This window comes from Hippocampus bargibanti, linkage group LG16, assembly GCF_051943395.1.
Source record: "Hippocampus bargibanti isolate YZ-2025 linkage group LG16, ASM5194339v1, whole genome shotgun sequence".
Classification (NCBI taxonomy): Eukaryota; Metazoa; Chordata; class Actinopteri; order Syngnathiformes; family Syngnathidae; genus Hippocampus; species Hippocampus bargibanti.
In genome coordinates this window covers 4,311,344-4,339,228 of record NC_142749.1, presented here as the reverse complement: position 1 = coordinate 4,339,228, position 27,885 = coordinate 4,311,344, and the positions used below count along the sequence as shown (strand labels likewise).

Below are 27,885 nucleotides of genomic sequence, written 5' to 3'. Positions count from 1 at the left end.
ATTAGATGTATTTAGTGATTTGTACTTTAAACTTCTTGTCCATTTAACTTCACCGTTTTAGGATTTTTTTCAAAATCGCTGAATTTTCACATTTACCGTTCAAATACTAAGTAGACGAGCGGTGACGCCATTGATGACGTCAGTGCCTCACCAGCCATGAACCTCACCGCACGTCACTGATGCACGCCTCCTCCACGCGGAACTGCAGGTCTTCCACTTTCCTTTCATTGCTTCAATAAAGCCTCATATCCATGTCACTCGTCGATTTCGCTTGTGGCCACGCCCAAAGCCTCGGAACGCACGTGGCTCCGGCTGGTGTCTCGCGTGTCTACGTCATCTCCCACTCAAAGATTTGAAATAAAATGGTGCACCGAGACGACAATGAACTAACGGCTAACACTGACACACCCAACTCTCATCTTCAATCGGATTTGTTCTGCATTGAACGCACCGAAACGAAAAGTGAGAATTCTCACTTAGAAGCCTGAATTCTGATATAAAAGACAGATTAGTGTGCGGCATTACTGATAACAAACTGAGAAAAAGGCGACAGGTGTGGACCCGGAGAAAGCCTTAGCTTCCCCCACGCCATTAACTCCCAAAACAGTAACCCAAATAGAACTGTATAGTGCCTCCATTTTTTTCTTATTATGATACCAGTGCAGCGTGTTCTACCGGAGACAAATTCCTTGTGTGTTCTACATACTGTACTTGGCAATAAAAATGATTGTGATTCTGATTCTGATTGTGTGTAGAGCAATACATTTTGATAAAAAAAATCAAAACTACCTTTCCGTAGCAAATGTATTTTTAATTAAACTCCAGATTGTGTATACAGACCCGTCATTGAAGGCGGAACAGCATTCGTCACCAGAAATACTGGAATTGTACAGTACTGTATTTTGTTTCAAAATTATTCAAACCAGTGCGTTGCTTCGATCTCGTGCCTTGTTTTGACATGTTCTATTGGTTGATTTGACGTCCTCGCGAGATCACCCTAGCCAATAAGGGTGTAGCAGCGGGAACTCAACTGATACGTTTCAAACCAATGTGCATGTTTTGTTTTTTCTGTCACACTTTTGCCATTTTATTGAGCTTCTCTACCTTTCAAAATACGATCAATCGGCGGTAAGTCGTTTTCGATATAATTACTGTATTTCTGTCATTGTTTATACGACTATATCGATCACGATGTTTTACCCTCTTGAAGCAATGCACAGTTCGGCAAGTGGTCAGATTTGATTAGAATTTTAGTCCTACGGTTTTGGGACTTTCTATTGTATTTGCTCTTGATTTATTGTAAAATAGTTTCTACTTGTATCCATTATTTTACTCGGAGTATAGTCATTTGTTTCGAGCGGTGGTTGTTTGAGTTGACCTCAGCAATTGCTCCAAACAACTACGAGAAACGGTTAATGCACGAGCCAAGGGGGTTCTCATACTAATAATTAAATGAAATCATTGTTTGAATGAATAGAATGACGACGTTCTCTTTATTATCTTGAATGCCACTGAATTGAATTAATAATGTAATGTCGGTGGTTATTGTACCATTACAGCTAATTCTTTTTAATACACTGTCAGTAAAAAGAAAATATTTAAACTATGTTGATGAAAAGGTTTCTTCAGCCGTCATCTGTACTTCTTCGAAGGTGTCGGACGTTTCGCTCCTCATCCGAAGAGCTTCCTCAGCAAACTAACGTGCCCGTAACACTTGCCCTATATATATCCCTAATGGACAGAGGTGGCAGTGCCAGACATCTGATAGGTCCCTGCTCGAAGGTTGTGGGATCAGTGGACTACTCCCTGATGCTAATCTGATTACTAATCCTGAAGAATGAATGTCTCTCTGTGTTTTGATTTGTCATATTGTCTCTATGCTGTCATATTATTTATTTAGTTTTTTTTGTTCTTTTGACTTCAAGACGCCGCCGCGAGAGTGGCTGCCTTTCCAGCAGCTCATGTATTTTGTTTTTCTACTTTCATTCCTTTCATCACTTTGCTGCTGTGAAATGTAAATTTCTCCACTGTGAGACTAATAAAGGCAAATCCCATCCCATCCCAATTTAGTTAAGGGTTTTGCTGTTTTACAAAAAAAATGCTTCTTTTACTCCCCTTTGGAGCATCTATTTTCTTTAGCTAAGATTTTAACCTCACTGTCATCAAATTAGTGGTTGCTAGCTTTAGGTGCAGATGTACTGCAGATTGAGGCCCACTAGCATTATCCCTGTTATGTTGCTAATCTTTTTTTAGCATTTGTTTAGTTTCCCCACTGTATTGCTCTTGACAATCTTCATTTTTTTTCATGTAGTTTATTCTATACGTTGAAGAAATGAAGAGCAGCGGTGTGGCACCGCCAAATATTTCAATTAGGGATATACATAGGGCCTGAGTTACCAGCACAACTTTAGTTCGCTGATGAAGAAACGCCAGACACCTTCCTAGAAGTACAGATGACATCTGAAGAAACCTTTTCATCAAAGGACTACTGCTGTACAACTGAGACACCAGACATGTCCAGCTCCAGGTCTGGAGGGCCACTGTCCTGCCTGATTTCCATCTGACCTGGCTGCAGCACACCTGATTTAGATGATCAACCAGCTCTGAAGTGGCATCAAAACAGTCCTGATGATTTGAATCAGGTGTGTTGCTCCTGAGACAGCTGGAAAACGGGCAGGACAGCGGACCTTGAGGACCAACTTTGGATACCCCTGACCTACACAGAAGTGGATTTTATGATTTTATTGTAATCATTAGAAAGTCCTAATTTTATGTTTCAGAACAAATAAGTGAAATATCTCAAGGTTGTGCGTTCATCATGAGCAACGTTCCTGTTTCAAGAAAACCCCCAGCCAACAGAAAAGTAAGTTTGTTTGTCATCATATTGTGAGTAGCATTTAAGGAATAGCAATTACAGTCAGTTCCTTCAAAGGCCTAGATATGTTCATTAATTTGTATAACTGTATACATTAATTATCAGTTCGCAAAAATGTTGAGTTGTTCAGATTCACAGTGAAAGCCAATTTCAAGACACATCAGATGATTTGAATTGAATTAAAAACATTATCTGATGAAGACATACATTCATCCTAGGACACAAAACAAAGTCTGGACCTCTGCTGCAATATCAATGTTGTTTCTTTAAAAAAAAAAGGGAAATCACTGTTGTTCCGGTTGGAAGCCTAACAATGAGGCATGCAACAATGCTCAGGAGTAGTGCCTTTTGTTTGCTGGACCTCAATGTTTTTAATTTTTCATTGGGAAAACAGTGGTGACGAACAGGTAATGTTTCAAACAACCGGAAATAATTGATCTGATTGGGATTATTTTTACAAAAGATACTGCAATGAAGAATTATTTTGCCCTGCTAATAAAAATGGCAAATATGTAAATGTATTAGTATATAACAGAGGAGATGTTCTTGTGAATATGTGTGCCTCACTATACTTTAATACATGTTCTGTTATTCTTTCTCTCAGCGTAAACCTAAAGGACAACCGACATCACTTTCTTGTTTCCTAACTGACATCAGAAAAAAGTTTTATAGCATCTAAAATACCCAAAACACGCAGTATGATATTTGTAGTGAAATGCAAAACACCAATAAAAATGACTTGAAGTGTCCAAAATCTGCCAAAAAAAAAAACGGAAGTGGTCAGTTTCAGAAGGTCCCGCCCCCTTTGTTCGTCATGTCACCCCAAGAGGTCTTGCCTGGCTGGAGAATCAAAACAATGGCTTCAGATTTGGAAAATATGCTTTCTTTTAACTCATCCAGTATGAATATGATTCAAATAGTTCTGAAGAGGAAAGCATACATGTTTGCAATCGATTAAAAAATTTATTCCGTGCCATTTTGAGGCAACTTGGGGGGGGGGGGTTGTATCACCAAAAAAGAGGCAGAAAATGGCCACCAAGCTCCGTGTGAGGAATTAATCAGCCCGTTTCCACAGGCTGATGAATTCTTTACATGGAGCTTTGTCGCCCTCTTCTGCCTCTTTTTGGTGCAACACGACGTTTTCAGACCAAACAAGTACAGCAAAATGCATTGACGTGATGGAAGGACTGCTACAATGTGTCCTTTTTTAGGTCAGGGGCGTTCCTTCAGTGGCATAGGGTGAGGACTCGTCGCCAACTCAAAAACAAGACTTCCGGAATATTCAGTGCAAGTCTTAAAACGTAAAATATAGCCATGTGCTGTAGAATCTTTGTAAAATACACTCAGTAGAAGTCATTTGAAGCCATTTTACAAATTATGGACACAACTTGTCCGGAGATGTCGGTTGTCCTTTAACAATATTTATCACTTGAAATATTAATGTAATTGTCAAAGGCATTTAATTTGAATTGGAACTTGGATCTGCAATGCGAAGCCAGTCTAAAACAGCTGATAAACGATTGTAAATTTTATTTATTTATTTTTGTTTGCTCTTAATGTTTGTTTTGAATTCCTTTCAGGGAAATAAGGAGAATGCGCAACCTGGTCATGGAGTCCGAAGAGATTTTTCTAAATCAACATCACCTGTCTCTGTCCAAGATAAAAACGATAAGAAAGAGGAGATCCCTGTTAAAAAAGGAGCAAGTAAAACCACCTCCAAAATAAAAGACACAATGTTGACATCTGGTGAGGTTCTGAAAGGCAAATCCACACAGAAAGATCGTAATGGTGGTGCTGTCTGTCGAGTCAGTAGACCAGCATGTAATCAGGCAATTCTTGCTGAACAGACAGTTAAAAATGAAAAAGTAGTTCCAAATACCAAAAGGGCAGCAGATGCGGTGGCTACATCTAAATTTATCCCCGGCCTATACAAAGGTATGATTGTGGAGTCTAAAATTGGATCACTTTGGAAGTCAAGTGTGACAGCACGAGGGGCCCAGTCTAAACCAGCACCACCCAAAACAGAGAGCAAAAGGGTTATGAATTTAACAAAAGGCAGGTCAAAGTCTGTGGCTGATGTCCCTGCACGTGACATTCAAAAATCTGCCCCACCGACGTCTAAATCGCTGATGGACAGACGCGTGCAAATATCCAAACCTGGAGCCAGTGTGCCTCACTGTGCCCATTTTTCAGACTGCTCAACAACATTAAGTACCACCCGCTTTAGAAACTCGACAGTGGCACCCACCAAGCCAAAGACTGTCGTCAATGATAAGAAGGTCAAGAAGTCTCCTGTGAAAAGCATCCTTCGCCAGTACAGAAGTTCCGAAACGGCAGAAGAAAGAAGGTGAAAATGTTCATCAAAATTCCTGATTGTGCTTGATAATTTGCCAATGAGGGATTGGATTGGATTCACCTTTATTAGTCTCACAGTGGAGAAATTTACGTTTCACAGCAGCAAAGTGATAAAAGGAATGAAAGTAGAAAAACAAAATGCATGAGCTGCTGGAAAGGCAGCCACTCTCACGGCGCCGTATTGAAGTCAAAAGAACAAATAAGACACAGAGTCACTCATTCTTAAGCACTTTCTGTACCCTCTGTGTTACATGAAGCAGTTCTAAATGGCATATGAAGTATGCGCCGTACTTTCTTATCATTGCAGGGCAAAATTAGCTGGGTGGCAGGCTTCCAAGGGCAAGACTCTCAAGAGACCAGCCATGACAAGCACACGCACAGAAAAAAAAGGATCTGGATCTGTAAATCCTAAAACCAGTGTGAAATCACACACTCAGCAGGATGATGCAAAGCCAAAACCAGAGCCCAGTCTGGGACAACCAATACCGGAGCGTCCTGTCCAGGAAGCTCCCGAAACTGTGCAGATGCAGCCTCTGGTGAAAATGAACACACGTTTCGACCTAGAAAATGTGGATTCAGATTTGCCTGCTGCGCAGGATGGATTAGATGATGTAAGGGGTTGCAAATACATGTACCACCAGTGCACTATGCTTTGCTGCGTTTAACACTTACAATGCTCTTCATTGTATTTTCAGGTTGTTCTGAACCTGTGTGATGTTCTGGAAGCCATGAAGACTCCTTCAAAAGACCAGGATGGTGAGTGCAGTTTTATAGGGTGTAAAATGTAGTGTAACAGAAAAATGTATACTAGCAGGGGGAAAAAATGACAAGGTCGCCTCAGTCTACAATGGTCCTGTCATACTTAATCAGATTTTGTCAGCAGTATTGTCAGTGACATATATTACATACTTTGTAAAATCAAATCAACCTATACAAAGTATAAGGCACAATTATTTTCATTTAAACTGTGGAGCTCCCTGCAAAATAACAGATGGTTCTGCTGAACGATGGGCCCAATTACGATGGCACATTGAGAGGATTTTACTTCATAACGCCAACTCTGGTCAATACACTCAATCCTTTTAAAATGAAGATTATAATGAAACAAAGTAAAAATTATGTGTAGTTACTTTGATGAGTGGAGTCAGGTGTGTCCAAAAAACATTTTCATTTGAAGTCTCTTGAAAAGTCAACATGGCTTTCCTTGGCTCAAGTTAAGGTATTTTTGATCTACTAGTGTACGACCATATAGACAGAAAAAAAACAGGGTGACCTGAAAAGATGCATACCCATGAACATTTCAAATGTGGCTTTGATTAAAAAGTTATTCATTTCAAATTACAACCACCCATTATTCAGTTTATGGAAGACCAGTCACCAGTTTCAACTATTTCTATCAATTTTTAGTCAATTTATGGCTTTCCCCAGATATGTTCCAAATGTCCACCATTTCGTTGCAAGCAAACCCCGTACTCGTATGACAAAGTTGTCAATCACTTTTATGCACTCCTCTTTCGGGAGGGTGACTCAAAAAGATGTGTCCCACTGAGTCCCTCACTGCAGCATTGTTTTCTCCCGAAAGAGGAGTGTGTAAAAGTGATTGACAACTTTGTCACACGAGTACAGGTTTGCTTGCAACGAAATGGTGAACATTTGGAACACGTTTTGGGAAAGCTAAAAATTGACAGAAATAGCTGAAACTCTGGTGACTGGTCTTCCATACACAGAACGTGTGGTTGTAATTTGAAATAAATGGCTTTTTAATCAAAGCCACAATTGAAATTTTCATGGGTACGCAACTTTTTGGGTCACCTTGTATTCATAAATATATTGGCCATTTTATATAACTATATACCGCGATGTCTTGTGTATATATATATTTTTAATAAAATACCTTAACACTATGACTGATGACCTTTTCTCAGAGTATTTCAAAGTGACATTCAACAGACCCGTATAAAATGATTGATACATTCAGTAAGTGCCGCTGAATAAAATGATCAAATGTCAACAAAGTAACCTGCATATTTTTCGCACTAATGTGCATCTCAATCTAAATGACGGGGACAACAAATCACATTTGCAATAGGGTATTATATCTGAATTTAAGATCGTGTGTGTGTGCATTCATTTTCTGAGTCGCTTCTTTATTAGAAAACGTTGAATCTTAGAAACCACTGCTCAGGGTTGACGTACGAGACACTAAAATTTTCTGTTTAGTTCAGTTGTGTGTGTGTGATTAGTTAGAATAAAATGTATAATATCTCCTGGCCCTGATTAAATTGGCAGCTGTTTTGCGGATCAACGTTGGATACGCGCCGCTTTGACGCAGTTGAAGCTAAACCTCTGTGAAGTGTACTCCGTCACCCAAGCACTTTAATTCCGGTCTTTCACGTTGACATTACGTTAGCTTAACAAATTAGCATGGATTCACCGACTTTCCCTCTGTTTATTTCTCCTCGTAATCCTTTCGTGAGACCCATACTTGTAAGAAGTGTAGTTTATTCCCCGCCATGGAGGCTGTCACTGTTGAGTTAAGAGCGAAATGGCAACGTGTTTAGCAAGCAGTAATAACCAATCGAACCGAGGGGCTAATCTTGGTATCGCGAGACTCTGCTGCATCTCGTCTCGATCTGCCAACTACCCAGGTGACTTCGGCAGCACATTGAAGCTTTCTGGGAACTCTGTGTTGTTTAATTGTCTGAAAAACATGACCAAAAAGTTGCATTGTCATTTTTGCTTTGCTTTATTAATGGAATTAATAATGACTATGCTTGCACACTTTAAAGGTGTACCTGGCATCCATGAAGAAATGTATTTTTTTTGTACAAAGTGAAGTGTTTTGAATGATTACGTATTTATTGTTATAGTTATAGTCGTAGTAATACAGAAGTATTTATTTGCAATCACCCATCCCGTTATTCGTTACGTTGATTTAGACACCGTAGGTTTGTTATAAGATGGTGGAGTATTGTGATTCATTTGTAGAACTGCTTCACCATGCCACCTCGTGGCAGTGGTGCGGCATGAGGTTGAAACGTAGAGCTGTAAAATCTAAATTGACAAAGCTTTTATAGGCCCAATTTAAAAACAAAAATGAAAATATCGAGAAAGCAAAATGCGCTTTGGCAAAAGTAGGTATTTCTGACATTGTTGTGAAAACATACATTTTGGGAGACACACAAAGCCATACAAGATTTAAATTTGCTTAGTGGTGTAATCCGTCCACCCTTAGTGTGTCACTGTTGCCCTCACAAATTACTTCTGGATTTGAAGCGAGTTTGGGTAAAAAGTCTCATGTGGTGATGATTTTCATCGCTGCGTTTTTTTCCCACTTCCCAGAATCACCACAGAGCACAGACATGTGCAACATTGCCAAAGAGAAGGAAGGAGCTATGGGGGGTGCGTGTGTCAAGGCCATGTCGAAGCATGAGGGTGCCAATGAGATACTGACGGAGGAGAGTAAAAAGAAAGTACTCTTGGACGAAGAAGTTCAACGTGATGATTCTGACATGGACAGCATGGCGCAGATGGGTCATGCTTATGTTGTAAAGTACAGTATAAAAACAACACCGTATTTGCAAAGGTACGTATTCGGTTGTGACCTCATTAACATTCCATTGTAATGTAAAAAAGGGAACGCAATCAGTAAAATCAAAACCTTTATAATACTTTCATATGTTGCAGCATAAAGGAAACAATCATAGGCGAGGTCCAGACAAGCGCCTCAAGACGGAAAAGCAACATCAAAGATGTGAAGTTTCTGACGCCGGTGCGCCGCTCCTGTCGCATTGAACGGAAAGCTTCACACCTGCCCTCGTCCATGCTCGATCATGATCCGTGTGTGTCATCGCTGGCCGAGCTGGTTCAACTGGATGACAGTCTCAATGCTTATGTCTACAGAAAAAATTCTGCTCTCACGGGTGACCAGGTCAAACTGTAATAATGCACACAGTTTTACTTATTTTAACAAACTATAGTAGCTTACCACAACAAAGACAATGTTGTCTGACCTTTTAACACATTTTATTTTTTTTATGAATACCACTTGTCCGTTCGAAAGTATGGTGGGGAAAGGGAACCTTTTCAAGAGAACAATAATGGTCAATAACATAAATGCGAAACTGATTAAATAAAAACATGCCACTAATAAACTTGTATTTTTGTAATGCCACAATTTAATTGCTCAAACTATTTCTGTAACTCAGTCACACAATAGTGGAATTTTGTTCTAAATTCAATACGGTTGTTTTGAATATGAAACGGCAATCTGCATCAAAATATGCTGCCTTATGCCCAATAGCTTGGACTCAGCGACAGATCATGCCCAGAAAATTATGCTGTTTTTAATAATGTCAAGTTGACTTTCAACCATTTTCAATTTTTGCTAAATTAGAGTAGGTAAAAGGAATCAAATGTCAGGTTTGTGTTGAAAAAAAGTTAATCTTTACTTAGCATGTGACTATACTGTATATAGGTAACAGATGACTTATGATCGAGTTCCGTTCCGACCAAACCGCTGTAAGTCAAAATGGTCGTAAATTGAAATCATTCAAAATGTTGAATAGAGACTTTGTGCTAAATGACTTGCATACGACCTGATTCGGACACCACGGAGGCGGGCGGGCGGGGGTCTGGATCGCAGGTGTTCTACCGGTTGCCCTGACACACGGCCCGGTTGATTGCTGAGTGAGATGCTGGCTGGCCAAAATTGTCGTACGTGTTTAAGATAAATGCGGGCAGCATAATGCTGAATCTTGAGCGGATCTGGCAACCCAGCTACAGCGCTATATCCGGTCCTTTGACAAGGATAAAAAAAAAAAAGAGTTCTTGTACAATGCTGCTCTGGCAAATAAACATCCTACTTGTTCGATCTAAACAAGGACCATCTCAAGTCTTTATTCTCCCAAATGTATCGCAAACATGCTGCAAACCTCAACATGCAACGTGGGAAAAAAAAACTACTTCCAGTTAAACATGACAATATGATGGTGTACGATTCCAATAATTGCTCTTTGAGAAACATGAATTTATAGTTTGGTACATTTAAATGTTTGTCACAAATGTGAGAGACAGATGCCAGAAAAGTAGTAATGTAGTCACCGTAGCAATTGGCAAAAGAAAATAGCTACTTTGTATGCTGGCGCAACGTACAAATGTACCATTCTTATTGTTGCGATTCATCCAGTCACCTCTCTGGCACCTGTAGTACCATTTTCCCATTGGGATCACAAATTACCTTTGGCAAGTGAAGATTACGGTCATTAGAGTAAGAAAAATCCCCTTTAAAAAAATAAATCACACCAATTTTTCCCCCACATTGAAGCCGGCTTTATTCGACCGCATTGTACAAAATGAAAAATGTCTTTTGTCTTTTGGCCAGTTTGTCAAATTAGACTTTCCACAATCAGAATGGCTAAATGGAAAGTCTCCTTTGGATTCCTTCTCAGACATTTTATTTCCACAATTTAAAAAAACGATTCTCACATACACACCCACTCAAATCTCTTTGCAATTTTCTTCCCCAAAACAAACGGTATAAAAAAATCATCTGCTGACCACAGGGGAAGGTGTTCAGTGCTGTGCGCAAACAGGGTGTTTCATTGTCTTCGGCGGGGATTATGTTCTTGAAAGACCCCGGTTGTCCAGATCTTTAACCTACAAATTAGAATGAATTATAAAGTCAAAATAAATCATAGAAAATACCATTGTTGGAGACTAAAACAAGGCAAAATATCAAAACATAACTGCCCTAAAGCCCCCCCTCCCCGAAAAGTTAGTATTTCAAATGAAAACATGGATGTTGGGATGGTCATCCCAACATCCAGATGCACTAACCACCAGACCATTCTGCCATAATATACAAATTCATTGATTTTCTTCAGCATTTATTCTCACGAAGATCAGAGGGGGTGCTGGAGCCCATCCTAGCCGTCTTCAGGCAGTAGGCGAGGGACACCCTGAACCTTTTGCCAGCCAATATGAATGAATGAATTTACAAACATTGTATTTATTTTCGTATTTATTATGATCCAGCTTTTTAAAACCAGGACATTCACCCCCTATAAATGTTTAAACAGTTCTGCCAAGTCTTTTGTTAAGGCCTCATTGGGGGCTTTGTGAAAAGGAGGTGATGTTTAAAGGACAACCGGACAAGCTGCGTCCATAATTTGTAAAATCACTTCAAATGACTACTACTGAGCGCATTTTACAAAGATTCCACCGTATATAGCTACATTTTACGTATTAAGACTCGCGTTGTTGTTTTCGAGTTGACGATCCTGACGTGACAATGCCCCTGACTGACAAAGCGACACAATGTATTTTGGGCACTTTTTATTCATCTGAAAACACTGTGTTTGACCGTGAAATTAGAAGGAAAACTACATAACGCGATGGTGAATCGTCTCGCACCAAGACTACCAATTGCGGTAAAACGCATAACGAAGGTGTTAAGTTGACACAAATTCCAAGCAGACAAATCAGCCCATTTTCAACAGAGCTTGTGCGCCATCTTGTGCATTTTCTGGCACGCTACATTGGAGTCCAGATGGCTCGAATTGATACGGAAGGATGAAAAGGTTTCTTCAGCGTCATCTGTACTTGCTTCTTCAGTCGTACAGGATCACTCCTGTACGACTGAGAGCTTACACAGACGTGATACGGAAGGAGTTCTTTTATCGATTGCAAACATTTATGCTTTCCTCTTCAGAACTTTAGAATCATATTCATAACTGGATGAGTAACAAGAAAGCATCTTCTCCGAATCTGAACTCTGAAGCCATTGTTTTGATTCTCGATTAGGGAAGTTTATGACTGTGTATCCTGGCGTGACGTCACGAACAAGGGGGTGGGACTTTCTGAATCTCTGCATTTCTGAGCTCATTTTGTGGCGGTTTTGGGACATCTAAGTCATTTTTATTGGTGTTTTGCATTTGACTAAAAATATCAGCCTGCGTGTTTTAGATGCTATAAAACGTTTTTCTGATGTCAGTTACGAAAGAAAAATATGGTGTCGGTTATCCTTTAAATCAAGTTTAATCTCAATGATCAACTACAGTAAATGCCATTGACAGATGGCTTTACAAGCCAACAAAAAACATACAAACAAATCTGAAGAATGAAGGACTCTGTCTTTGTGTTGTCATATTATTTGTTATTTAGTTTTTTTGTTCTTTTGACTTGTTTATGTAGACATTAGTAAGAAATATTGTGCTAATTACAGTGGAACCTCGGTTTTCGAACAACTCACAGTTCGAACAAATCGGAGTCCGAACAAAATATTCGAGAAAATCTTGCTTCGTAGTGCGAACAACAATCAGAGTTCGAACGCCGGTACGACGCGTGAGTGCGTACGCGAGGGTGGGATGCTGAGCGGCGTACGGGTTTATCGCTCTCTTCGTGACCAACTGTTGTCGCTTGCGGACGTGCTGCGTTTTGCTCTCGCGTTTAATATAGGTGTACGAAGAGTTTTAGCCCCTGATCATGCCTCCAAAGAAAGTAAGTGCTGCTACAAGTGAAAAAAGAAAAGTAGTGCGTACAACTATTGCATTTAAGAAAGAAATAATCGCAAAATATGAAGGAGGTGTGCGAGTGTCTGATCACACTTTTTTCAGCAAGGGAGCTACTTTTGAAATGACCAAGTCAAAATGATCTACTCATTATATTTATTGAGAAATATTGTGAAGATTATTGCAATTTATGTTGATGTATATCCGCATATGTTGCACAAGACAATTATGTCAATTGTTTGCCATTACCTGAGTTCACTCTGATAACTGGCAGACGAGACAACCGCACTTGAAAATGTCATCGTGAAAAAAAGTCATCCTCTCATTCCGTATGAAAGTGATACGTTTTTTCTTCTTACTTGGTCCAGCTCTTCCACATTTTTATACTCTATCTTACGTTTAAGCCGAGCGAATAATTCCGATGTAACTCACGACATCCTTGTTCACTTTGCAACGAAGGGGCGTTGTTTGAGCTCGCAGTGAGTCTCTCAATGAGATGTCATTTGATTGGTTCTCCGGTGTATCAATCAAATAAAGGGATGGCTGATTGGCTGACGTCAGGTTTTTTTCAAAAGAACTCCACTTGATTTGTTAAGCGTCAGTTCCTGACAATGTCACATCACCTTGTCTTGCGATCTACCAATAGTACCATGGAGATCGATTGGTCGACCACGATCGACGAGCACCCCTGGTAGGGAATACAGCATGGCGAAATCTACGATCAGTACGATATTAAAGAATAAGGAGGCTGTGAAATCTAGTGATGTGTCTATGGGAGTGAGAGGAAGTGTCATTGGATAGATATTTTAAAAGAAAAGAACATCCTGTAGCCGAGTCATCCATGGCAAAGAGATTTGAACGTGTGAGCACCCCTCAGACAGAAGAGCTCCCCAAAGTTTTTATAGCAGGGGACTCTCCTTCCAAACAATAAATTTCCTTCCTCCGTCCACCTGCGCCTTCTGCTGATCTTTTCTTTATCCCTTTGTTTATTTTGACACGTTCATGTTAGCGTAATCTTTCGTTCTGAAGATTACGATAACGTGAACGTCCGATTAGCCTGGGTTACATTTATGTTTATGTTATTTGTGTCTTTGCCATTTTGCTTAACATTTTCTGAGATATACATTGCTTTGTATGTGTTGGTCAGCATTTTAATGTGCAATTTCATGCATAAAATAATGTATAAAATACTGTACTAAAAAGGTAAACATTCAGGGTGTTGGAACGGATTAAAACTATGTACATTATTTATAATGGGAAAAATGGTTTTGGTGTATGAACAAAATGCTTTTAGAACAGGGTTCTGGAACGGATTATGGTCGAGAACCAAGGTATCATTTGTATGTATTGTGCTAAATATTGTGCTCTTTGTCTTTTCTGTAATACCGTACAATACCTATCTGGTTGGCTGGCTATCTAGCTGGTTAGCTATTAGCTATATTGGCCTGCTAGCTATCTTTCTATCTATTTGAGTTAATTCCGGGTTGAGTGAACGTTGGCGCGTGTGGCTGCCGCTGTTCACCCACAGAAAAAAAATATCCTAGAACTGTAAAGTAACCTTGAGTTTTGAAAAAAAAAAGAAATTTATTGTTATTGTTATTAATTAAGAAGAGCCCTACCTTGTATATCCTCACAAGCCAGTGTTCTGTCGTGTAGGCCTCTTCCAACACATCCAATTCAAAGTCTTTGTTGCCAATTTCAGCATTCCTCACTCTGTCATAACCTGGTGGGCGCTCTGCAAAGATTACCATTACACTTTAATCTACACAATTGAACAAAACACAAAAGAGACATGCTGCTCATACTCAGACATAATCTAATTTAGGGTCAATTTCACACACTGACAAACTGAGAGCACTCGGCTCAGTTACTCACTGGCTTCTGTGTAGACCTGTCCGAAGCGGTAATAGCACATCTTATACATGAGGCAGTTGAGCAGCACGGGCGAGCCTTCGCGATCCACTCGGAACTCCCCCGTGGGTGTGTAGTAATCGTGCTCCTTGATATGCTTCCCTGTGTCAGTGCTGCCGCCAATACGGACCATCCACAGAAACTTGTTGATATCTGTGTGAACACAATTGCAGATCACAGATGAAATTCTTCTAGGTACTGTGTTTCTACGCTGAGCAAAAACTCCAAAAATTAGCTGTCCAGCATTCAAAAATTGGCTATTTTCACACGTCGGTTTGGTTCGGGGGCGCCATAAAAATTGACAAAATCAGACTTCAACGGACAGTTAGGACAGTGGAAAAAAAAAAAATCACCCATTTGTGAGGATTTGCACACTGCAAGAATGAAAACAAGAGCACAGAAAATCGTACTGGACTCTCCATACATTGCCCACCACCTTTTCCAGCTACCGGTACTGGTCTCAGGCAGGTGCTACCGATACATGTGCACCAAATCCAGCAGACATTTAAAGGACAACCGCCATTACTTTTATGTTTCCTAACTGACATCAGAAAAACGTTTTATAGCATCTAAAATACCGAAAACACGCAGTATGATATTTTTAGTCAAATGCAAAACACCAATAAAAATGACTTAAAGTGTCTCAAAACTACTTAAAATTGAAACTGGAAGTGGCCACTTTTAGAAGGTCCCGCCCCCTTGTTCGTGGTGTCACGCCAAGACGTCTTGCCTTGCTCGAGAATCAAAATAATGGCTTCAGATTCGGAAAAGATGTTTTCTTGTTACTGATCCAGTTATGAATATGATTCAAATACAGTAAAGTCTCGTTATATCGATATCGGATATATCGATAGTCACGGTTATATCGATACTATTTCTATGCACGCACGGAGAAAATTACATGGAAACAGGGTCGGATATATCGATAGTCCCGGTTAAATCGATATTTTTTCAGACTCCCTTGAATATCGATATAACGAGACTTTACTGTAGTTCTGAAGAGGAAAGTATCCATGTTTGCAATCGATTAAATAATTTATTCCGGTCATTTTGATGCATCTGGAGAGAAATGTACTGACAAACTCTTTAGTACTCACAGTACTCAAAAAAGGCAGAAGATGGCGACAAAGCTCTGCGGAAATTGTTTTCCTTCTAATTTCACCATCAACAAAGTTTTCAGACCAAACAAACTACCGCAAAATGCATTCAGGTGATGAAAGGACTACTACAATGTGTCCTTTCTCGGTCAAAAACTAGACTTCCGGAATATTCAGCGCGAGTCTTAAAATGCCAAATATAGCTATATGCGGTGGAATCTTGGTAAAATACGCTCAGTAGAAGTCATTTGAAGCGATTTTACAAATTATGGGCACAACTTGTCCGGAGGCGTTGGCTGTCCTTTAAACAGCCTCTTCCCCGAGCCATTAACTCATATGTATAATAACATAATAACATAAAACATAATAATAACAGTAACCCAGATATAACTGCGGGGATGCATTTGGCAAATTTAAAAAGGGGGCCAGTTGGCCCCCTTGCGTCTGAAAAGGGGGCCAAATTCTACAAGTGAAGGGGCCCGATTTAACTACATTGCCGAAGTATATAAACGTAATTGAAATAAACCAAAATATATTAATTGGAGCATGATATTTCTAAATTGAAAAACAAAAAAAAACATTTGCCACCATAGTTGATCATTTTTCCATCGCAAAGACTGCATAGGTCTTTCCCTGGATTTTTATGTTTGAATATGAAATCTGAAAGCGGGCATCCGTCGACTTGTTTTTCTCATCGTCCTATCACCCTTGAAAACAAATATTTTAGCGGTTGAAAAAGGAAATAAAATAACTCTTATATGAAAATAGAACTTGGGCGGGAAAAAAATAGCTAAATAGCGGACATCTGGGATCCTGAGAAAAGACAGAGAACAGACTTACCACAGTATTTCTGACTCGTGTCTACTTTAACAAATTTCTTTGCTTTTAAGATTTCCAACGTTCTAAAACGGCTCTGAAATCACTCCCATTAGTCACTAAATTCGAATCATTAAAAGCAGTTTGCTGAAACGAATCGTTACTACCCATCGTTGTTTCTTAAAAAAACGCAAATATATTTGTTTGTTGCCTGTTTTTAATGTCTTTTAGAGTTTAACTACTGTTCTCTGGTCCATATTGCAACCATCTATCTCGATGTCGTTCGATGTAAATAACGAACCCCTTGGCTTACGAACTTTTCGGTTTACGAACGTTACATTTATGAACATTTTACCTTGGCATACGAACTACTTTTCGGGATACACACGGAGATGCCACAATGAGTGATGTGTCATTCGTGAATGAGCCCGTTTTCCAAACAAGGAAATGGAAACTGACTTTTTTTTGGTCCTCTATTCCCCGCTCCCAGTCGTCAGTTAAAGCCACGTGATTGGTAAAGAACGCAGCAGTGGGTGATGGGGTTACAGACAGAAAGAGTGAGGCCGTTCTCCAAAAAAGAAAATGGCGTCTTCGGTTAAAGCCACGTGATTGGTCAAGAATCCAGCAGTGTGGGGCGGGGGGGTTAAACATTAAAGAGACAGGCAGGCAGGCAGGCAGAGAGAGAGAGAGACAGAGAGAGAGAGAGAGAGAGAGAGAGAGAGAGAGAGAGAGAGAGAGAGAGAGAGAGAGAGAGAGAGAGAGAGAGAGAGAGAGAGAGAGAGACACACACACACACGAAAGGGAGAGGACAGAGCTTGAAGCAAAAAAAGAAAAGTGGAAAAAACAAGTAAAATGGTAAGAAAATGGATAGAAAACACTGAAATTTGGACCCATTTCAACTTTGATAGTTCAAAAGCAGAGTGTAAACTGGAAGGTTAAATATCCCATCAATCAGGCTCCACAAATAACCCGCACAAGTCATCTGTACACTTGATGCAAAACCCAGCTAAACAGATCACAATTGATGAACTGGATACAATTATCACAGAGAAAGCACCTACAAGGGACCATTCCTCAAGATGGTGAAAGAAGCCTATGTTCCACATCAAGTGTTTAATGCTGAGGAAACTGGACACTCCATTCCATCAAGCCATGAACGACCATCACAAAGGTAAATAAAATGACTTTATTGTACAGTACAGTTTATTTCTTTAATCATAATACCATAGCACATTTATTATACATAAAATAAGGTATATTTTATGTAGTTTTAAGGCTTAGAAAATTATAGAAAATTATGTTTTATGGGGACCTGGGAACGGATTATTCTCATTTTAATGGTTTCCTATGGGAAATTAATTTTTGGGATACACACTTTTTGCCTTACACACTCTGTCTGGGAACCAATTAAGTTTGTAAGCCAAGGTCCCACTGTACTGCGATGCACCATGGGTAAATGATATTTGATTATCTCATTTGGCAGTTTCCGGCGGATCATGACGAAAGTTAAAACCTCTAATGGAAAACAAACGCCAAGTTTGCGCCAATCGTAATAGACGTGCGCCAGTGCTGGCGCAATGGCGTTACAAAGTTGTGCCAGTGGCTGTTAAAATGCGTACAGGGCGCATCGGCACGGCTAAGATGCATCCCTGTAACTGTATAGTGCCTCTTTTCAGTTTTGCACAACCCTGTGGAACAGCATCCCGTAATAATCATTGCAGCTCCAGCTCTGTACTCACTTGAACCACTGTCTGCTTGATACTTTGCACATTGTCTCACAGATGTTCCTGAGAGGTACCACTTACATTAAGGAATTCAATTAGATTAGCCTTTATTAGTGTCTTCCATAGTTATTTGTCAAGTCTTATTCGTAATGATACTAATGCTGCGTGTTCTACCGGAGATAAATTACTTGTTAGACTTTTACATACTACATACTTGGCCAATAAAGATGTTTCTGATCAATTTTCCATGTTTGACTTTTCCGTAGTTGTAACATACCGTCCGAGGAATAACCAGTCAGCCCTCCAAAGATGACCAGGACATAACTGACATCCAGCTCCCTCATAATCTCATAGGCTCTCTCCTCCGTGGACGCCATGGCCTAAAGTAGACAAAGCCCGCCAGGGAAATTTGTCACAAGCATGTCGCCTCTTTCTGGTTGCTATATTCACCTGGCCAACTCTCGAGATGTGTGTGTTGTTCCACGTGTTGTTGTCCACTAGAATCGTTCGATTCGCCATGGCAGTTATCTGGTAGCCATAATCCCACCATGACATGACTTTGGAATCCTGAAATAAGATTGTGCAATTTAGCATAACACAAATGTGATTATCATCGCGCCGATTCGCACGTATACCCTGAAATGGGATGAATTCAGAATTTCACAACGATGTATCTGGATCCTTACCCAATATTTTGGGATATGACTAACCTCTGGGGTGTTGTGGCGAAGCCAGTAGTACGCCTCTCTGAAGTCATCAAAAATGATGCGGCTGCCATCCCCTCCACGAGCAGACAAGACAATTGAGGGCGAAGAGTAGGCTTCGCTTGTCACCCATGTCGAGTGGAAGGTGTACGTGATTAGGAAGAAGGCCATGACCAGAATCATCCCAGAGGCGACCTACGAAAGGCAACACCGTAATATTTTACCTGTGTGCTTACAGTGGCAGGGATGCGTCTGGGAAATTAAAAAAAGGGGGCCAATTGACCCCTTTGTCTCTAAAAAGGGGGCCAGCTAAATTCTGAAATTGATCGTCTGGGATTAAAAAAAGGGGGCCAATTGACCCCTTTGTCTCTAAAAAGGGGGCCAGCTAAATTCTGAAATTGATCAGGCCCGATTTAACTCGTTAATCGATTTATAAATTGCAAATGAGAAAACAATATTTGAGTAAAATCTATTTTTCTAACAGATCAACAACATTAATTCAAGTCAACAGATTTCTTCATAAATAAACATTTTAAATTTTCTTTAGTTACTACACAATCAATTCTGTGCTATTTTGATATGCGATTAGAGAAGACATAGAAAACAGACCTAGAATCAGCACAATATATCTGACAAGTGTGTTCTTAAACAAATTTATTTGCTTCGAAAATTTCCACTGTGCTGCAACAATTCCCATTATCCACTAAATTCGAATCATGAACAGCAGTTTGCTGAAACGAATTGTCACTACCCTCCACAGACTTATTTGATCTGTTTCTTAAAAAAAACGAGAATATGTTTGTTTGCTGCCTGTTTTTAATCTCTTAAGAGTTTTACTCCTGTTCTCACGCTCCATATCACAAACATCCGCCATATTCGATGTAAAAAATGCAATGCACCATGGGTAAGTGAATATTCGATTAGTCCTTTTGGCAGTTTCCGGTGGATCACGAAAAAGCCAGAGATATCATCGACCACGACTTTGGAACGGACGGAAAAAAAATGGCAGGTGATTATGGATTGGATTGGATATGCCTTTATTAGTCTCACAGTGGAGAAATTGACATTTCACAGCAGCAAAGTGATGAAAGGAATGAAAGTAGAAAAATGAAATACATGAAATACATTGCCTTACTGATATCGATCTGCAAGATGGCAGATGATGACATTTAAAACCTCTGAAGGAAAACAAACAGATTTCAATTGCTGTTTAGCTAAATTTGTTTCGTTCACTATTATAACGGAAGTATGTCATATGTGGCGCAGATCATGTGGCAATATGCGCTAATTGTAATGGCCTTGCGCCAGTGCTGGTGCATGGAGGAACAAAGTTACGCCAGTGGCCATCAAAATGCGTCAATGGCGTGGCCCAGATGCAGCAGCAGCATTTCGAACCATTCAATGAATCAGCTGATATTTTTGGAGTCACCCTGGACTGATAAAGAGCCAAATAAAAAGGCACTGGGATAACACGTTAAGACAATCATTGTCTTTTTCGATTCAATTGACTGAACAATATATTCAAGGACTATGGAAGAGATTCGTCAGAAAATTCATCCCAGTCTGAGGCCTAAACATGCTGCAGGAAAACCAGTGGACCACCATGCTGCCAATTTTTCAATTTGGCCAACTTATCTGACAAAATTGTGGTCCTCGATGGCAACTTGGCAGCGCGGGTTCAGTTCCAACCCAGTCACAGCATTAATGTGAGTAGTTGTCTTTCGATATACCCTTTGATTATTTTTCTTTTTTGAAAGTGAATAGACTTTCCGTCTTTTAATTTTGCTGTTGTTGCAATTTACTATAACATTACCAAGTACAAGAACCAATTAACTCATTCACTGCCATTCACAAATGTATTAGGGAATTGAAAATATGATGTAGAACGCCATTCCCGAACTTTTTTTGGGTTTTGTTTTTTCTTGTTTGGGTGCCAATAAAGCACTGGCCATGGCTTCTGGCAATGTTTTTTCCCCTCCACAATGGGGCAGCATTTCCCTTTTTTCCTTGTTAGTGCTTTGTTCCAGCTTCAGCTGTTGTTAAAGCGCTATACAAATCAAAATCAGAATCATCTTTATTGCCAAGTATGTCGAACACACAAGGAATTTGTTTCCGGTAGAACACGCTGCACTAGTATCGTCGTCAAAAAAAAACTGCTAAGTGGCACTATACAGTTCCATTTTGGCTACTGTTGAAAGAGTTCAAAGAGTTAATGGCTTGGGGGAAGAAGCTGTTTAAATGTCTGCTGGATTTGGTGCGCATGGATCGGTAGCGCCTGCCTGAGGGGAGTAGCTGGAAAAGGTGGTGGGCAGGGTGCGGAGGGTCCAGTAGGATTTTCCGCGCCCTAGTTTGGATTCTTGCAGTGTGCAAGTCCTCGAGAGTGGGTAGGGCGGTGCCAATGATTGTATGTATTGCATTATATTTTGGACAGCCGCCTTCATTTCAAGCTCATATAACTTCAGACCCATATAATTTAGGAATTAACTCTTTTTCTGATAATAAAAAAAAAAGAGTCTCAGGTTTCTAACGCTGTGTTGAATATTTATGTAGTCCAAAAACTCAATTCTGTGGCTCCTGGAATTCGAGTGACAATGACAAAAACCCTGGCGCTGGAGTGCACACAATTTTGCATGTCTGGCAGTGAATGAGTTAAATGTTCAAGACTTGTTAAACTTGGAATAGGACAAGTAAAAATCCACAAAAATTAAACTGCTTAAAAAAAAAGATTATATAAATAAAGGTGAGCGTCAAGACAAAATCATGTTCTATACATACATTCTCTACATCCATTGCACCAATGCTTTAACCATATGACAAAGTCAAAACACCTACTTCGTTTTTGATGGGGTAAGTGGAGTCCTGCTGTTTCTTGCTCTTCTTATCTGGCCTGCTGACATCCAGATTCTTCATGTAGGTTGTTAACACCTGGGACACACCGATGCCAGACAGGATGCACATGACAGGGGCCAACACCAACATGAGACGAACCTGGCAGCAGAAGTAGACACGAATGACTTTCACAAAGGCAGCATGAGTAGGTAAAGTCAGTCAGGTAAAATAATCTGAAATTTACCATGACAGCTGAGAAGTACATGCTGGTCACACCATACATGATGATGAAAATCCGGGCATCCGACAAGTTGTTGAAACAGTAGTAGAGACCAACTGTGCAGAAAGGAGGGGATATTTTAGCAAAATAAACATTTTCCCCGTGCATACATTGAAAAAGTTGTGCCGTTGTTTTTTTTTACATCTCAGACATCAGAATGACTTCGATATATATGAATGCTTCGCTTTGACTGCATTTGTCAGTGATGTATTAATTTACAAAATGTTTGGCAGTGTGGGTTTGTGGAGGTGAAAACCCGCACCAGCCTGAATTTTTTTCATATTCAGAGTAACTCTTTTATTTAGAAGGGAGTCCTCACATTCTGACAGTCCCAACGTCTTTCAAGGTTCCCAAAAAAAGTGATCAGCGATATCACAATGTAATTTAACAATATGTAATCAGTCATATGGCACAATCCAGCATGTAGTTTCTCCTGCACTTCATGACTTTTCATTAGCTTGTTTCAAATATTTTCACACAGAAACAGTTATTATGACTTTCATACTGCTTTAGTCATACACAACTGCAGATTTCAATTCAGGTATAATTTTGAATGCAATATGGACAGAACTCCATTGTAAATCCCTCACTTTACCCCATGTAATTTAGTGAATGACGACATACCTGGGAACATAAACACCAGCAGCTGGAGGTCAAAATAGTAGGAGGACCATGTTGTAGGTTGGTGCTCAGAGACCGAGGCAATAATGGGGATGTTGTTTTTGGCATAGGAGGGGTCCAGAAGAGAGTAGAAACGACCAGTCCATGGAGATATCTTTCCTGGAGGCAGGACAATACGGTAAAGGACATTTATTGGACCTATTCAAGTCTCCTCATCTGCTTCACCTCAACCCACAACTGTTTTTGGACCTACCTGTAAGCATAAGAACAGCACCCACGGAAAGCAGGAGGAATCCCACCAGGGAGATGACGCTCTTAAAGAGCACCTCAAACTGCTGAGCGTTGAGTTTGCTGCGTAGGTAGTCCACAAAGGCGTGAATCTGGCACAGGCCAAACACACCAAAGGCTGCCATGTGCTCTGAGGACTGCACCGGCTAAGAGGATAGAAATAGCGTATTTGATGAGGCTCTTCAAAACGGTAATAGAACTACCAATTGCATTGCATTAGCTTAGAAGAAAAACAGCTCAAAAACATTCTCACATGGCTCTTGGATTGGTTCTCATTGGACTGTGCATGTGAAATGAAAGTTGAAAAAAAACAACCTTACCTGGAAACCAACAAAGGATATCTGCATGGACAGGATAGTGCCAAGGCAATAGACGGTGCAGTAGGCTACATAGATGCGGTGAGAGAAACGTCCAGTGAGCATCAGAACCAGGACGTGGAGTGGGATAAGATTGATCAGGAACACATATCCACCCCAGGAGGATACCTATAGACATAGATGTACGACGACAGAAGAGAGCTAAATGAATTGCAAATACAGTGATAGCTTACGAACGCTTTAGCTCAAAAACTTTTCGGTTCACAAACATTAAATTTGCAAGCATATAGTCTTGGCTGACAAACTAGTTTTCGGCGGACGAACCAAACCACACAGCGCCACTGACGATGGCTGAAGAACTAGTTTTCGGCGGATGAACGCCAAACCACATGGTCGAACAGCGCCACGGTGGCTGGCAGACTAGTTTTCCTCACCCCCTTTCTTTGAGTGCAGACGTGTTTTGCTATCGAGTGCAGTACTTTTGCTATCATGGGACCGAAAAAGACCCCATCACAGGCTAGTGTTAAGCCGAAGAGGACAAAAAACAAAATTACGGTCGAGCCGAAGGAGATCATCGAAAAAACACAAACGAGGTGTGCATTTGTGTGGCGTCCCAGCACTAGTATGCTCAGTCGACCATTGTTACGTGTGGCTAGGGATGTTTCCGTGTTGACTAAGCAATGGTTTCAGGCAATAGTTGAAAAATGTCTGTTGATTTGGATTAACGAAAAGCAGATAGCAGGGGACAGTGAAGTTATTATCGCCGAGAAAGCACGGCAACTTCACTCTGATATCATCAAGAGGCAACTACATCAACGACCATCACAAAGGTAAATAAAATGACTTTATTATACAGTACAGTTTATTTCTTTAATTAAAATACAATACCACATTTATTATACATAAAATAAGGTCTATTTTGTGCAGTTTTAAGGCTTATTTAGTAGAAACTTGTGTTTTATGGGGACCTGGGAACTGATCATTCTTATTTTTAATGGTTTCTTATGTTGGAAGACGTTCGGAAGACGAACTTTGCATCTTACACACACTTTGTGGGAACCAATTAAGTTAGTGAGCTGAGGTATCACTGTATGCATGATAACACTGTATTAGGACAACAAATACCAGAGATTAATCAATATGGTTTTCCTCTGTATGCATTGTAAATATGTTACAGATGTGGAAATGCTACAGATTTCCACAAATTACTCAGGAGCTGAACATCAAAACTACTCTGGACATGAAAACAACAAAGTTGTGGTAGAAGGCAGTCAAGGTTTTTATCCACGCTTTAAAAACAGACGCCAGACGAATGAAATTCTTACTTAGTCTGGTTCTATATACAGCTATTATGTCAAGGTGGTGCCAGAGGTCTTCAGATTAGGAGCCCTAACTTTGGGGGGGCAGCAATTGCGAAGTGAATTTTAGCTTTATTAACTCATTCACTGCCAGACGTGCAAAAATGTGTCCACCCAGTGCCAGGGTTTTTGTTATTGTCACTCGAATTACAGAACCCAGAGCATATTGAGTTTTAGGACTATGTTTGAATACATTGAACATTGAATGCGGGGTAGGAAAGCTTAGACTATCTTCTTTCATTAGAAAAAGTTAATTCCTAAATTATATGGGTCTGGAGTTATAAGACCTTGAAATGAGGGTGGCTGTCCAAAGCACAATGCAATACATACATCTTGGTTTATATTGCGCTTTAACAGCTGAAGCTGGAGCAAAGCCCTAACATGGAAAAAGGGAAATGCTGCCCCATTGTGGAAGGGAAAAACATTGCCAGAGGCCATGACCAGTGCTTTATTGGCACCCAAACAAGAAAAAACAAAACCCGAACAAATTCGGGAATGACGCTACGTCAGGGGTGTTAGGATCTCTTAGGATTTTAGCAAACATCATGGAATTTCACAAGTTTGATTTGCTTTCGCGGGTCGAGAAAAATTATGTGGCGGCCGGATTTGGCCCTTGGGCCTTGACTTTGACACCCCTGCTCTCCGTCATATTTTCAATTCCCGAATAAAATCAACAATGGCAGTGAATGAGTTAAAGGCTAAATTGAGATCTTTAGTTCGGATGATGGGAAAGAGAGCAGAAAGCAAGCTCCAAACCAGCCATTTTTAATTTTAAATAAATGCTAATATTAACAGAAATGATGCGTTATGTGTAATACAAAGCAATTGGATATTTCACAAAAACACCTTACAATTAAACTAAAAATGTATTTGCTCACCATATAGAAGTAGGCCAGAGCACATATCGAGGACCAGTACACGGATCCCGTTTTTACAGCCTTGATCCACATGTAGTAAGTCAACAGCATGCAGAATATGGCAATACCTACGTCAGGGCAGACAGGACGAAGAAAAAAAATTGTTAAAAGGGGGTCTTCTGACATGTCAAATAGAGCTATGCATGTTATGCCATACCTTCATTGTCATAGGAGCCAGCTACAGAACGGGAGATGTAACCAGGTACCACAGCAATCATGGCTGCAGCCAACAGCCCAGCACCCGCATCCTAAACAGAAGGATGAGCGACAATAAATGATAAGCACTATAAAGTAAAATTAATCGTTATATCCTCCACAGTGTTAAAACATGATCAAACCACAGTCATCCACGTTTTTTTCCAGTAGCACCATTTTGGACTTTTTAGGGCACAGGTGTCAAAGTTAAAGCCCAGGGGCTAAATCTGGAATGCTACATCATTTTATTTGGCCGGCGAAAGGAAATCAAGCATGTCAAGTGCCATGATGCTTTCTAAAGTCCGAACCAAAATTTGAAATTGTCGTATGTAAACTTCAGATTTGAAAACCGGTTATTCATTAATTTGTTGTGCGTTCTGTATTTAATATGAGGAGATTAAAAAAATTCATAACGGCCCACGAGGGGGGTAACTACAATGTGGACCGCAGCAAAAAATTTATGGCACACCCCTGGAGCAACCTCCCACCCCCTAAACATTTAGGGCGTGGGAGCTTGCTCCAAGGGACAAAAATAAGAACAATAACAACAATAAACGCCTTATGATTCATTAGAAACTACCTTCAATTCCTTTGTGAAGTGATAGGTGACAATTGCTGTGAAGGACGAGAACAAGGGAGCCAGAAAAACGCAAACATTGCGTATATCAATGGTGATGTGGAAAAAATGTAAGACGTGATACAAGGCAGCCGAGGTGATCATCAGGCCTGTTGGGGGGGAAAAAAATAAATGCATTAACTTGGTCGCTTTTTATTTTTAGCTATTCAAAAAGATATTGTTAGTCATCTTCAAATTGAGCATGGGTGCTTCTTCCTACCAGGATAAATGGTGCCACCGATGATGCGCCCAAGTGGATACCATGCTCTGTCATCAAACCAATTATGAAAGTTATAAAATCCTTCTTCTGCAAGGAAGCGGGTGGTGCGGTAGTTGAAATACCTGAAGGTGATACACAAGTGTAATTTAATAAGTACGTATGTGTGAAAAGTTTTTTTTCCCGGTAAATCAAACGCCGCACAACTATGAGTAAACACTTACGGATCAAACTCATGGATGACACTTTCAAACCTCAAGACGGAAAACAGTCTGGTGGAGAACGCTGAAGAGAAACAATATTTATTAAGGAACACTACAGTTGTTTACACGTTGATTGCACGTAGTGAAGGAACTCACATAGAATAGCAGCCATAGAAAGGATGAGTAGCTTCAGTAACGTGTCCTGCTTCTCGTAGGACAAACGCAGGAAGCCCAATTTTGTCATTTTGGCGAGGTTTGAAGACAGCTCACCTAACTAACTTATGAGCAGAAGACAAACAATATATAGATTCAAATTAATTACAAACGTGAAAAATAATTCCCATTCTTTACAGTTTTTGGGAGTCCAACCAGACAAGGCCACGCAGTATTAGGTGGCGTCAGAAAACTAGGAAGCCCCTCCTCTTCTTGGCAAGTTCTGCAGATATTTGAGGTTGTGCAATTAAATATGCACATTCGCGTACATTTAAAAAGACAAAGTAAAGAAATAAAACGCAACCTTTGACATGGAAAGATTATTTTATGAACGGCTGTTTTACAACCGACACCATCTTCAAAACAGCCGCTATGGCAGAGTTTTAAGGAAATTGTCTACAATCACGTATAAAGTAAGACAGTTGAATAAAATGCTAACAAATCGAATCATGAAAAAAGTCCCTGCAATAATTATACGTGCTTGATGAACTGGTTATTTTACATTCAATGGTCTGAATTGCTAACATAGCTACGCTACTCGTTTATTAAGTACAGTCCAGCCCAACAAGTCTTTCAAGTAATGTTAACCAAGGATTACTAGCAAAACGGTAGAACGACCTAGCTAAATATTTGATATTTCTCGAAGAAAATAGATTCCATTACTTGGGTTCATTTAGCTGCACTCACCAGCTTCGCTCCTGTGAACTCATGAGTTGGAAGCAACCAACCGCCTATGCCCGCCTCACTTACCTGATTGTACATACTGATTGGTTGAGCGTCAATCAACCGTGATCATGTATGGCTCTGATTGGTTTATCTAGATGTTGCTCAAATTCGG

General features: G+C 40.1%; 2 protein-coding genes across 4 annotated transcripts; one reads left to right on the top strand and one right to left on the bottom strand.

Moving 5' to 3' along the window:
• The first annotated feature begins 1,004 nt into the window (after positions 1–1,004).
• LOC148886149 (uncharacterized) lies at positions 1,005–10,712 on the top strand. The gene is made up of 7 exons (XM_089016908.1): positions 1,005–1,128; positions 2,781–2,863; positions 4,456–5,222; positions 5,538–5,841; positions 5,926–5,986; positions 8,573–8,816; positions 8,918–10,712. The coding sequence occupies exons 2-7, from the start codon at positions 2,819–2,821 to the stop codon at positions 9,171–9,173; spliced, it is 1,677 nt and encodes a 558-aa protein (XP_088873034.1). The 5' UTR covers positions 1,005–1,128; positions 2,781–2,818; the 3' UTR covers positions 9,174–10,712.
• Positions 10,547–27,766, bottom strand: stt3a (STT3 oligosaccharyltransferase complex catalytic subunit A). 3 transcript variants are annotated; one of them, XM_089016905.1, is made up of 18 exons: positions 27,735–27,766; positions 26,991–27,112; positions 26,856–26,916; positions 26,635–26,756; positions 26,379–26,524; positions 25,761–25,851; positions 25,565–25,671; positions 23,332–23,496; positions 22,977–23,157; positions 22,727–22,882; positions 22,067–22,158; positions 21,826–21,981; positions 19,000–19,188; positions 18,740–18,856; positions 18,567–18,669; positions 14,617–14,805; positions 14,361–14,476; positions 10,547–10,888 (listed from the first exon to the last, which is right to left on the bottom strand). In XM_089016905.1, exons 2-18 carry the CDS (start codon positions 27,076–27,078, stop codon positions 10,850–10,852), a joined length of 2,118 nt encoding a protein of 705 aa, XP_088873031.1. In that variant the 5' UTR covers positions 27,079–27,112; positions 27,735–27,766; the 3' UTR covers positions 10,547–10,849. The 3 variants fall into 3 exon arrangements, with proteins under 3 accessions (XP_088873031.1, XP_088873033.1, XP_088873032.1); XM_089016907.1 differs by lacking the exon at positions 27,735–27,766 and adding an exon at positions 27,711–27,727; XM_089016906.1 differs by lacking the exon at positions 27,735–27,766 and adding an exon at positions 27,186–27,264.
• Between the last annotated feature and the right edge of the window lie 119 nt (positions 27,767–27,885).